The 12,887-nt window shown below is 33.3% G+C and overlaps 1 protein-coding gene across 3 annotated transcripts; it reads left to right on the plus strand.

Annotated features, from left to right (window-relative positions):
• The first annotated feature begins 2,175 nt into the window (after window positions 1–2,175).
• On the plus strand, window positions 2,176–11,459 carry LOC111401401 (exonuclease 1). 3 transcript variants are annotated; one of them, XM_023029118.1, is made up of 12 exons: window positions 2,176–2,352; window positions 2,470–2,506; window positions 2,630–2,804; window positions 2,920–2,998; window positions 3,599–3,643; window positions 3,839–3,988; window positions 4,077–4,194; window positions 4,760–4,860; window positions 10,068–10,165; window positions 10,248–10,340; window positions 10,623–10,840; window positions 10,909–11,459. In XM_023029118.1, exons 1-12 carry the CDS (start codon window positions 2,275–2,277, stop codon window positions 11,370–11,372), a joined length of 1,656 nt encoding a protein of 551 aa, XP_022884886.1. In that variant the 5' UTR covers window positions 2,176–2,274; the 3' UTR covers window positions 11,373–11,459. The 3 variants fall into 3 exon arrangements, with proteins under 3 accessions (XP_022884886.1, XP_022884888.1, XP_022884887.1); XM_023029120.1 differs by having other exon boundaries at window positions 10,921–11,459; XM_023029119.1 differs by having other exon boundaries at window positions 4,080–4,194.
• The last annotated feature ends 1,428 nt before the right edge of the window (window positions 11,460–12,887 follow it).

Below are 12,887 nucleotides of genomic sequence, written 5' to 3' on the forward strand. Positions count from 1 at the left end.
TTTTTATTATAACTAGCACACTCTTATGTGGGTCCTAGGTGACCAAAAAGGGTCAAAAAATTACTTTTCTTCTTCCAAAAAATGTCCTCAGGCTGCAGATTATTTGAAAAATGAATTTGAAATGAAAGATTTAGGAAAAACCAAATTTTATCCCAAGTTACATATTGAACACTTTTCAAAATGATTATTTGTTCATTAATCTAAATATATAGAAGAAGTCTTAAAATGTTTTATATGGATAATACACATCAATTGACATCACTTATGTTATTCCATTACTTGATATGAAAAATAATTCATTTCATCCACTTGAAGATGGATAAAAGGTTCTCGATCCTAAAGTATATTATCTTAGTGCAATTAGAGCGTTAACCTATCTTGCAAACCGCACTCGACTCGACATAACTTTTTCTGTAAACCTCATTGCAAGATATAGCTTCACATCAACTCAAAAACAGTGGAATATTGTTAAACATATTTTTCATTACCTAAAAAAGTACTATTGCTTTGAGATTATTTTATTCTCAAAAGTTGGGATCTGTTTTAGTGGGATATGCAGATATATGTTATCTCTTTGACCTACATAAAGCTAAATCACAATAGGATATGTATTTAGACGTAAAGGAACATTTATATCATTGAAATTTGTGAAGTAAACCTTGACAGCAACATCTTCAAATCATTCCGAAATTATTGCAATGCATGAAATATGCAGAGAATGTATATGGTTGAGAAATAGACTCATTATATCCGAACATTATGCATATTTTGTATAAAGATAATGTAGCTTGTTTGCACAACTCAAAGGAGGCTATATCAAATGTGACGTGACGAAACATATTTCTCTAAAAAATTTTCAAACACATAAGTTTCAGAAGAATGATACATCGATATTTAACAAATCGCTCAACTGACAATATGACCGATTTATTTACAAAAGTATTACTGATATCTACATTCAAAAAAATTGTTTACAAGTTCGAATGCTTCGACTCAAAGATTTTCAATGATTAATATCAAGGAGAGTAATTGTATTATTTTTCTATCACTTATGTTTTATTTCACTGGATTTTCCTAATAAAGTTTTATTGAGGAAAAAATTATTTCTAATACTCTAAAATAACTGTACCCTTCTTCCTTCACTTGATATTTTTGTCTCATTGAATTTTTATCAAACAAGAATTGAACGAAGTAAATATTTTGTAATGCATCATTCCAAGGGGAGTGCTGTAAATGATAATTTATTAGTAAATAACAGTTGTACCCCTATGACTCTAGATATTATTAACATTTTATCTGTAATATTTCTCTATATAAATGGGGCTTTAGTTCTCAACAAAACTCTCATAAGTCTATTGACTTTTTATTTTCTCTCTTTTCATAACTCGTTGCACTAATTTTTCAGTATTTTATAATATAAATATTCCTAGTGCAATAGATTCAAAGGTTCCTTCTTAAATTAGCTACAAAGATGTGACTATATTATTTTTAAAGAAAAAAAATGTAGATCTTAAAAGTTAAAGAACATAGAAATGATGGAATAATTGTAGTTGAGGTCCAAACTTTTCATCTTTTGCAAACTTTACTCAAATATCTCATTTGTATCATCCACAGTTCCAAACCATTCATTTAGTTGCAGCAAAAGGACAAATTGAAGGATTCGTAGTTGCAATAAATGAATAAAGAATAGGAACATACCAAGATTTGAAGAGTTTAAAATCGTTGCTGCAATTATCCGATAAAATGTGCCCTTGTTTGAGCTCCAATTTAGGCAAAAAGTATTTTGGAATAGTGTTTTTGGGAGAATATGTGGTTAAAAATAAAAAAAATATTCGATTTATATGTAAAATTATTTTATTGGAGAATGTATGATTAAAAATGAATTTTGAAAAAAAATGATTTTTTGATAAAATGGCACTCAAACAAGGGCATACTATTATCTAACAAGCGAGATCCGTATTGGAAACAAACTATGGAGAAGATTTCTGAAATTTTTAAAACAAGATGGGATATTTCTGAAATTATCAAAACTTCAGGGAGTTTCTGAAATTTACCTTAGAATTGAGCAAATTGTTGTCCAGTAAATGAGAGCACGCGCTTGATACGAGCGTAATAGATTAAAATATAAATTGATACCCTGGTTCAACATTTGGTCTTCTTCCCGCCAATTTCTGACTCTCCCTCCAATCTCCAATCTCCATATTAAAAATTTCAATCAACCCTCTCCCATTCCCAAATTAATAAACTCACAAATAATTTGCAGGAAAGTAGAAAATGGGTATCAATAATCTTCTAAAATTCATGAAGCCTTATGTTGAATCCGTTCACATCAAGAAATATGCTGGAAAACGAGTTAGAACATATTTATTTTTTCTTCTTTTTCTTTATTTTCAATCTGCATTTCCTCGTATGAATCTCGTACAGTCTTATATAATAGTATTTATTTATTATTATTGTTTTTTGATGCAGGTCGGTATTGATGCATATTCATGGCTTCACAAGGGAGGTAATTTTTTTTGCAGGGGTTTTGCATTTATTTTTTGCCGAGTGACGTTGATTCTTTTGACCTCACTCTTTTTGCCCCTTTCTCGCTGATATGATATTACCAAAAAAATGTGATTTTTTTCAGCTTATTCATGTAGCATGGAGCTGTGCCTCAACATGGAAGGTGACAAGAAATTCCAGTACTTAAATTATTTTACGCATCGAATTAATCTGCTACGCCACCATAAGATTACTCCAGTAGTTGTTTTCGATGGTGGCAATATTCCCTGTAAGGCTGCAACTGAAGAAGAGAGGCACAGGCATGTTACTGCACTATCTTCTGCTCTTATCAGTCATTTGATTCATATGGATAGGCTCATTGCGAGTGAATTTTATAGAATGCCTCGATTGATATTTGCTTTTCTGCTGATTTAGGAGAAGAAAGGCTAATCGAGATATGGCAATGGAAAAGCTGAAGGCAGGGGATGCAAATGCAGCCTCTGAGATTTTTCAGGAACTAATTATTTGCCTTATTGCTTTCTCTCTTATTGCATTAGATTTTCATTTTAAATTTCATCTTCCACTCTTTGCTGCAGGCTACACTATATATATGAGCCATTTCAAACAAATTATCATTGAAGTTAAATAAACTGGCCGTACTATATTCGTACATTGCAAAATTCTAGTTAGACTGTTGAAATCTTTAGCTGAGAACCCTTTAGCTCACTTTAATTGATATCCTCTTTTTAGCTCACTTTATGATTAAAATATTTCTTGTACAGGTATCCTCTTTTCCTGTACCATACTCTGATTTAATTCTATTTTGTTCTTCAGATAATACCTCAACAAGAGCATAAATGTTTTTTAAGTACACTTTGGATTGCCTATTTTTATTAAAGCTTCTAGAAAGGCACATTTTTTATGCTGAGTTCTCAGCTTCAAAACTTCAATATCACTCATATCATTCTGTGTTCTCGTGATATGAAACTGTGCTTCAACGTTACGATATGACCTTTGGCTTTGCTGAGAAATCTATTTCTAATTCTGCTATCGTGCATGTTCTTTCATACTACGAAATTTTAAACCTTACTTAATGACCTCATTTCATCTGTAGAGGGCCGTGAGTATTACTCCACTGATGGCACATCAACTGGTACAGGTAATTATCAATGGTTTTGTTTCGTATTCTTACCTTCAAAAACTATTAGCACACAACATAATTTCTTGTCATTAAATCTAGTACTCCAGTAAAATTAATAATTAGCATGAATTTTTTGATCTAACGTGTTAAGAAATGCAATTTTGATGCTTTTCTACAGTTCCATATGTGAGCGATTGAATCTTTCATTTACAGATTCTGAGGTCAGAGAATATTGAATTTGTCGTAGCTCCATATGAGGCTGATGCCCAATTAGCATACCTGTCCACCCTTAAGGCTGAAGAGGGTGGGATTGCTGCTGTAATTTCAGAGGATAGTGATTTACTGGCTTATAGTTGCCCAGCAGTAAGAACTTGTAATAGATTTTGAAGTAGGCAGATGTGCCTTAAACATCTAGAGTATTCCAGCTGAACTTTACTTGCATTGGTTTAAGCAGATAATCTTTAAGATGGACCGGTATGGAAATGGTGAAGAGATAATCCTTGATAAGGTTCTTAATGCTGTTGGTTGTGTACCTTCTTTTCAGAAATTCGATGAAAGCTTATTCACAGGTTAGTTTGTAACGATCTCAAGCTGTTTAAATTTTCATTTGTGACCTAAAATTTGCATCACTCCGAAGACATCTTCCAGGCTGAAACAAGGAGTGTTCCATGAACATAATAAATATATTAGATTCAGTCATTAAGAGGGCAGAACCTTGTTAAGTTCACTTACTGCAGCTAAACTTTACTGTGAATTACGTATTGCAGTCTTTTCCAAATGGCTTGCCAATGGGGTTGTGCCTCATTAAGTTCACTTGCTTCTATGTGAATTACCTATTGTAGTCTTTTTTCAATTTTCTAATAAGTTATTTAGGATACCATTTGTCAAACAGTTGTTTCTTGATTTACATATGTACACACAAAAACTAACTTGTCCTAAATGGTTTGCAAAATCTTATCAGTCCATCTTTAATACTTTTTTTTCCCATGGTGGACTACCATTATGAATCGACTGGACGTGTTTTGTCTCGTATGAGCAGACTTAAATTGATTTGTTAGAAGACAGAAAGCACCAAGTCTCTCTGTTTTTTGTGCGCTCATTCAGTTATAATGGATTATTCCCCGACATTTTCAGGTATGTGCATTTTAGCTGGATGTGATTTCCTTCCATCAGTTCCTGGGATTGGAATTGCAAAGGCCTATAATTTGGTTTCCAAGTTTCATAATTTGGACCGCGTAAGAATAATCTTTGATCAAGCGAAAGCTGCATAAGTTTATTATGTATTCATGGTGAAATAGATGCATAATAGAGATACTTTAATAATGCAAAATATCCATATTTCTCTGTGAAGATTTAGATTATAACTTAAGAATTTCTGCTTACACTGAATAATCCTAAACCAATTACTGGGTCATATATCGACTTCTTTTGTTGCTGATATGCTGAAACTTGGGAAAAAAAAAAATGCAACTTGTGATCTTAAAACTCTCTGATTCAAATTGAGAAGAATCTGTTAGTCTTAAACGATTCAGCGTTGAGAGAAGGGTAAGGAGAAAAGACTGGAGTCATTGTGACAGTGTTTTGATCACTTCGTCCAGATATTCATTGGCAAAGAAATTGCTTCTCTCACTCAAATCCATCTTCGATTGGTGCATCGTGGATTGCGGAGAGCATCTTTAGCAAATTTCGTTGGAATTTGGTTTGAAGATTAAAAAAATAGTTAAGTATAAAGTTGAAAGTGATTTTGTGTCAACTTCAACCAAATATTCGGACTTGATACGATAGTCAAATTATAAAAATATATATACTACTTGTTCTATTTGACGAGTAGATTGTCGTAGTATAATTACAAAACCAATTTCAGATGAAAGAGAAATTGTGGTCTTAATTTGGAAAGGAAAAAAAAGAAGAAAAATCATATAGCACTATCGCTCAAGCGATAGGCTAGCGCTAAGCAAGTGGCGAAGTTGTCGCTCGAGTGACAGGCTAGTGATAGGCGGGCAAAAAGTTTTTGTTGAAAATATGTCACTTGCGCTCGAGCGAGAGGCCAACGACAGCAAGCGATACATCCTTTCTTGAAGGTTAAGTTTTGGGATGTGTTTCTTCACTCACAATCTCCCATCTTCTATAAATAGGATCCTTTGAACGTCTATTATGCATTGATCCAAAATTGAATTCTTGAAGTGAGAAAAAATTTCGTTCGAGTTCACTGTTGCTTAAAGTGCTTCTACCAAAAGTTGTATTCATTGTATCTTAGGAGACAAGTGCCTTATTTCGTTAGCACCATTGCGGGGCATTTTTATCGTACAAAAAAAGTGTTAATCACTTGTCTGGGATTTCTTTTCCTCACTTTCTTTTCATTCTCCTTTCTTTTCATTTTTAAGTTACATATAGTTTAATTATGCTATTACGAATTAAACTTAACTAGCATTTTGTATATTGACAAACAATCATTTCCTTGTACATCTTTCCAACAATTTTAAGACAAAATTTTGTTGTTGGTTCTTGAAAAACAAACCCTTATCTTCATCTTTAGAATAAGCCTTTGCGTGCTTTTCCTTTCATTCATTCTGTGTGTCGAATTTCTGTTTATGTAACAGAAGTAAATACCTTTAGACTATTTGGTATAAGGTGTAGTAAAAGGCCTAGAACATCTACTTCGTTTGGCCTATATTATCTAACCTGCATGGTAGAAAATGATCCAAAGACTTTTGATGAAGTAATGTCTACACCGGAAGCACCACATTGAAAAGAAGCTATTAATAGTGAAATAAATTCTATAATGCAAACCATACTTAGGAGTTGGTTAATTTACCTCCTGGAAATAAGTCTTTAGGGTGCAAATGGATTTTGAAAAGGAAGCTAAAATCGGATGGGTCTATTGACAAATGTAAGGTTAGATTGGTTGTCAAGAATATAGCCAAAGGAAGGACTTAACTTCTTTAATACCTACTCACTCATAACTAAAATCACTTCGATGAGGTTGTTAATTGCAATTGCGGAATTACACAATCTTGAGATTCATCAAATGGATGTAAAAACGACATTCCTAAATAGTGAGTTAGAATATGAGATATACAAGGAACAACCGAAGGGTTTGTCTCTCCTAATCATAGAAAAAAAGCTTTTAAACTCGTTAAGTCATTGTATGGATTGAAATAAGTTCCTAACAATGGTAGCAAAAGTTTCATAAAATAATGTTATCAAATAGATTTAAGATAAATGAGTGTGACAAGTATGTATATATAAAAAACAATGAAAGCCTATGTGATTGTATGTCTATATGTAGCTGGCATGTTAATAATCGGCAATAGTTATGAAATAATACTAAACACCAAGAGAATGTTAAAGAAATATTTTGATATGAAAGACTTGGGTGTGGTTGATGTGATATTAGGGATTAAGATTTCTAGAAGATCGGAAAGAATTGTACTTTCCCAAATTCATTACATTGAGAATGTACTTTAAAGGTATAATGTACTTGAGAAAAGTATTGCGAAAATTCCTATTGACATAAGTTTACACTTAGTAAAAATACAGGTGAATGTGGGTCACAACTAAAGTATTCATAGGTTATAGATAGTTTAATGTAAATTACAAATTGAACTCGACTGGATATAGCATTTGTTGTGAATAAATTTAATAGATTCACAAGTAATCCAAGCCATGATCATTAGAAGACGTTGATAAAGGTTCTTAGGTATTTGAAGTATTCCTCAACTTAAATATTACACTTCACAAAAAATCCCACGGTATTAAAAGGATATTGTGATAAGTATTGGATTTCAGCATGAAAGACTCCAAGTCTACAAGTAGTTATGTATTTACCATTGGTGGAGCTGCTGTGTTATGGAAGTCAACAAAGGAAATGTGTATAACTTGATCAACTATGGAATTGGTGTTTATTATTTTGGACAAAGTTGGAGAAGAAGCAAAATGACTTCATAACTTCATGGAAGATATTCCATGTTGGCCTAAGCCGGTACCTGCAATATGTATACATTGTGAGTCAATCGGCGATTGGAAGGACACAAAGTAACATGTACAATGGTAAGTCTAGACATATACGTCGTAGATACAATACCATTAAACAACTTATCTCAAATGGTATTATCTCTATAGATTATGTGAAATTAAAGGAGAACATCACGGATCCACTTATGAAAGGTCTATCAAGAGATTAAGTACGTTGCCTATCGAAAGGTATGAGATTAAAGCCTACTACTTAAGATCTTTTTAATGGTGTCCCTACTTTATTGACTGGAGATTCCAAGATCTTGATTCAATAGGACAACTAAGTTAGAAAGATTTCGAAGAAGCACTTAGGGAAATACATCCCAACTTATTCCTATTATAATTGAAGTGTTTTTTGCAGAATGTTAAAGGTTAAGATATGCTTTTAATGATTCCTATATCTTAACTAAGTAAGTGAAGTAAGGTAAAATACTCTAATAGGAGATCATATATATAAGTGTGAAGTAGGCCGCTTTAAAAAATAAAAATAAAAATTGGGGCTAAAAGTTTCTAGACACTTACAAAACCCAAGAGTGATTTAGGATCAAGAAAATTAATCTAGTGATGAGAACCATGAACGATTTAGGGAAGACATTTGTTTTAATACTATTTTCTTTGTTTACACCAATGACTAAATGGTTCAAGACATCATGGCCGCCAATTAGCCAAGTAAATTCGATAGAATACACTAAGGAAGGTTTAAAGTCGGAACTTACCTTACTTGATGTAGTGTTTTTTTGCTCTTTCTCTACGATGTATCATATTTTTATTTCATAAACATATTTATATTTTCATTCATGTGGGGGATTGTTGGAATTTGATTTAAAGATTAAAAAATTTAGTTAATATAAACTTGAAAGTGATGTCGTGTCAACTTCGACTTAATATTCAGATTTGATTCGATCGTCAAATTATAAAAATAAATAGATTGACTTCTTTTACTTGTTGAGTAGATTGTCGTAATATATGTGGAATCTCAAAACTAATTCTGTATGAATGAAAAATTGTGGTCCGAAATTGGAAGGAAAAAAGAGAAAAAAAATCATATAGCACTGTCGCTCGAGCGGCAGACTAGGGCCAAGTGAGTTGTGAAGCTGTCGCTCAAATAACAAGAGGGGCGAAAAGTTTCTATCGAAAGTATGTCACTGGCGCTCAAGCAAGAGGTCAGCAATAGTAAGGGATGCGTCCCTTAGGTTGCTGAGTTTTGGAGCATGCTTCTTTTCTTACAACCTTTCATCTTCTATAAATAGGACCCATTGGACGTCATATGCATTCAATATCATTTTGCATTGAGCATTACATTAAAATCTCCTGCAAAAGCTCTCCAAAAATCATTCCAAAATTAATTTCTTGTGGGGAAAAAATTTCGTTTGAGTTCGTTGTTGCTTATGGTTTAAAGTGCTTCTACCAAGTTGCATTCATTGTATTTTGAGAGACAAGTGCCGTAATCTGTTGGCACCATTGCACGGCAATTTCATCTTAAGGAAAAAGTGTTAATTACTTGTCTCAGATTTCTTTTCCTCACTCTCTTTTTATTCTCCATTTTTCTTTTCATATCTAAGTTACATAGAGTTTAATTATGCTCTTGCTGATTAAACATAACCAGTATTTTGTATAGTGACAAACAACCATTTTCCTACACATCTCCCCAACAGATTTCTTACTTCAATATATTATCAGTGCATTGAAGAGAGCATCTTAGCGGACTCTTTACATTGGCGATTCATTAATAATCAATTCTCTGTAGGGCCGGTAGAAAGGTAAAAGTTCACAATCATACTTACTGTGTTTGTCAAAAGAAATAATGAGAAGTAGAAGGAAATACTGCAGAAATTAGGATCCAGGCAATCTCCCAATGATGATCAACTGCAAATTCAATATTCTAATATTTGAGGAGAATTGGTTGCTGTTAGTTTTATTTGGCATACGAGTATTGTCTCTTTTAATGAATCTAAAGTTTAATTGCATATATTTGTACACCAGGAGATAATTTGTATAGCCAACCAATTCCATCTGTGAATTGGATGATTCTCTGGCTTAATATGTGCTAATGTGAATTGCATCTGCGATTTTGCTCTAAATACTCACTGGAGTTTTGGGTTAAATTTGGAATCCCTGCTTTTATCAGAATCTTTTGAAACTTACGAACATTACTTCGTTTCGCTGTGAACTCTAAGCGACGAGGCGTTTAAAAGCAGCTGAACAGACGAGAGCTTTATTTTTTGTGTAATGACAGTGGGCGCACCATTTTGGAATATACGAGATTCTCATGCTGAAAAATCTATTCTTACTAGTGTTTCACTGATTTTTTATTTTTTATATTTTTTGCATGTACAACTGTACGTACCATAACTATCAGTGCAACGTCTTAATATTACTCAAAAGCCTCTTGAATTATATTTTATTCAGATAGATGTGACATTTGCAGGTTTTATCTACCTTGAAGTTTGAAAAGGGACGACAAATGCCTGAAGATTACCCGAAGGCATTCAAAGAAGCAGTCGCAGTCTTCCGGCACGCTAGAATGTACGTATTAAGCATCTCGAAGGAACTGCCGTTTATGATTTGTTGTTGAAATAAAGTATATAATATTTCAACGCTATGGCAGATATGATGCAAACTTAAAGAGACTCAAACATCTCAAACCTCTTACACCAGAGCTTTTGCAGCGACAAGATGAGGAGCTCGATTTCCTCGGCCCGTATCCTTGTCACTTTTCAGATATTTCCGAAACATAATCTTTATACATTTTTACCTGAGAGGTCTAATCTTTGGTCTCACCAGAACCAATAACCTAAGGGAGTTTGAAATCTGCATCATTCGCATCTTCAAAGCCGTGTTCATTCATCTTCATATTTTTTTCTTTGAAGTGCATGAACTTGTGGGAGTCAGAAGATAGACATCCATACTCTTTATTTTAGAAAGCTACTTGGCCAACTTTTGCGATGATAAGTTCCTGTTTTCACTCCTTAACTGCAATTAGAGATTTACCCCCTTCACTAGCAACTGCAATTGCTGAAGGAAATATAGACCCTAGTACAATGGAGGCTTTTGATCACATCCCACAATTTAGAAATCACCACCCCACCATTTTAGGGTCTCCTAATCGACACTTGAGACAAGATGCAACGGCTTTATCTCCACAAGAAAGCTGCTTTACTGTAATTTCCTGTCACAAAATCAGCAAACAAAGAATCAAAGGTAAGTCATATAACTCCATCTAGCGTATAATTTATACGTTGAGCATTATAAAGCTTACCCTGTCATAGGAAATCTTTCAGGGGTTCCATCGACCAGGAGGGTTCTGACCAATACATTGGAGAAAAGGAAGCTGAAGCCTACTACTGAGGAAGTGCTGCACTCAAACGAAACTTTAGCTCTAGAAAAGTTGGCTTTTCCTATAAGCAATGAAGCTTCCAAAGAAAACAAAAAGGTTACAAATGGAATCTTTCTTGATATTCCTAACAACAACCCATTCAAGAAACGAAAACTAGGCGAAGTCATATTGGGTCAGGCAGATGAAGTTGTTCAACAATCTTCTGAAGTGATTGAGATTGAAAACTCGGAAATCATGTTTGTCACAACCGAATCACAGGAAAGTGTTAAATCTAAACCCTTCAATATTTCTCAAAGGCACAGTAGAAACAAAAGTGAGAAAAAACTGAACAAAGACCATAGCCAGTGTTCAGAAACTAAGAAAAACAGTATATTAAATTTCTTTTCTAGAGTGTAATCTTTTTCTTGTTAAATTTTATATAATTCTTATGCATCAACCAATTTTTATTTAATAATTAACGTGATGCATTGATACTGCACTATCAAAATGAAGAATCCATCAGTTTTTATTTCAAGTTTGTCTCATGCAGGTTTTTTATGTATCAGACTGTCTGGGCGTGGGTAGCCATTTATACACCTCTAGGCTGATCTTACTCTGACCATTTAGAATGTTAAATCAATGAACAAAATATAGAGAAAATAAACAAAAAGAATGAAAATATAAGAGAGAAGTTTTAAATAGTCTTGTTAGAAGATAAGTTAAAAAATTAATCTACCCTTAAGATAAATAATTAATATATTTAATATCTGTCAAACTCGTGATGTTGTTGCAAGATGCATTGAGAATTTGTCAAACAAAAAACAAAATTGTGAAGTGGAACGTGACTTTGTAAACAACTAAGCAATTTACATGGGGGAAGGAGCAAAAATTAATGTGATAGTTTCAAGTTGATGATGTCGAATGAGATGACAATAAATCTCAATATGTTTGGTCCGCTCATGGAATACTAAGATGTGCACAATCTGAATAGTACTTTTATTGTCACAATACAATGAAGTAGATCAACAAAGTAATACACCAACATTTGCAAGCAATCAACGTAACCAAATTATCTCATAATTAATAGAAGCCATGGCATGATACTCTACTTTTGTGGATGATCTAGAAACAAATCTTTCTTATTGCTCTTCCAAGAAATAAGAGAATCGCTAAAAAAGATAGAAAAGCTAGTGATAGACCAACGATCTATAGGATCACTAACCTAATTAGAATCATAATATGCTCGCAACTCTAAGGATGAAGTAGATGAAAGTAAAAACTCTAAAACTGAGTGCCTCGAAGATACGTCAAAATGTAATAGGTCAGATACAAACAAACGAACTATACGAACAACATGTGCATATTTGCATGAGTGATGGTGAGATAAACCAAGCTACCAACAACAGTATCATATAGACTAGGATCCGACAATGGAGAACCATCAGAAGGAAAATATCAAGCATTAAGCTCAAGAGGTGTATCAACTGTCTTATTAATAGTACGATGAGAATGCTCAAATGTATCATCTATATACTTAGATGAGAAAAATTATAATATTTCGAAGAGAATGTGACATCAATAACCAAAAAGTAAAGTAATGAATCCAAATCTTTCACTGCAAAAGAGCTAACTCTGACTTTAATGTTGTAATCCCATCAACATCATCACCAATAATAATCATGTCCTCAACATATAAAGAGAGAAAACATGATCGTTGACTATACATCCGTGAAATAAAGCTGAATCATGATGGCTAGGACGGAAACTAAATAAAGTAATCAAGATAGAAAACTTCTCAAACCAAACTCTAGGTGATTGTTAGAGACCGTAAATAGCTTTTTTGAGTTTGCAAGCTTCACTAGGTTGGTGAGTGACACTAGTAAGTATAACCATGTAGACTTCTTCCTGTAGATCGCCTATAAAAGGCATTTT

This window comes from Olea europaea, chromosome 10 (assembly GCF_002742605.1).
Source record: "Olea europaea var. sylvestris chromosome 10, O_europaea_v1, whole genome shotgun sequence".
Taxonomy (NCBI): Eukaryota; Viridiplantae; Streptophyta; class Magnoliopsida; order Lamiales; family Oleaceae; genus Olea; species Olea europaea.

Coding starts and splice junctions, on each gene's coding strand:
- LOC111401401 (XM_023029118.1), top strand. CDS start 2,275: ATGGGTATCAATAATCTTCTAAAATTCATGAAGCCTTATGTTGAATCC. Junction 2,999..3,598: donor CAGCCTCTGAGATTTTTCAG/GAACTAATTATT, acceptor TTTCATCTGTAG/AGGGCCGTGAGTATTACTCC. Junction 10,166..10,247: donor GTCTTCCGGCACGCTAGAAT/GTACGTATTAAG, acceptor ACGCTATGGCAG/ATATGATGCAAACTTAAAGA.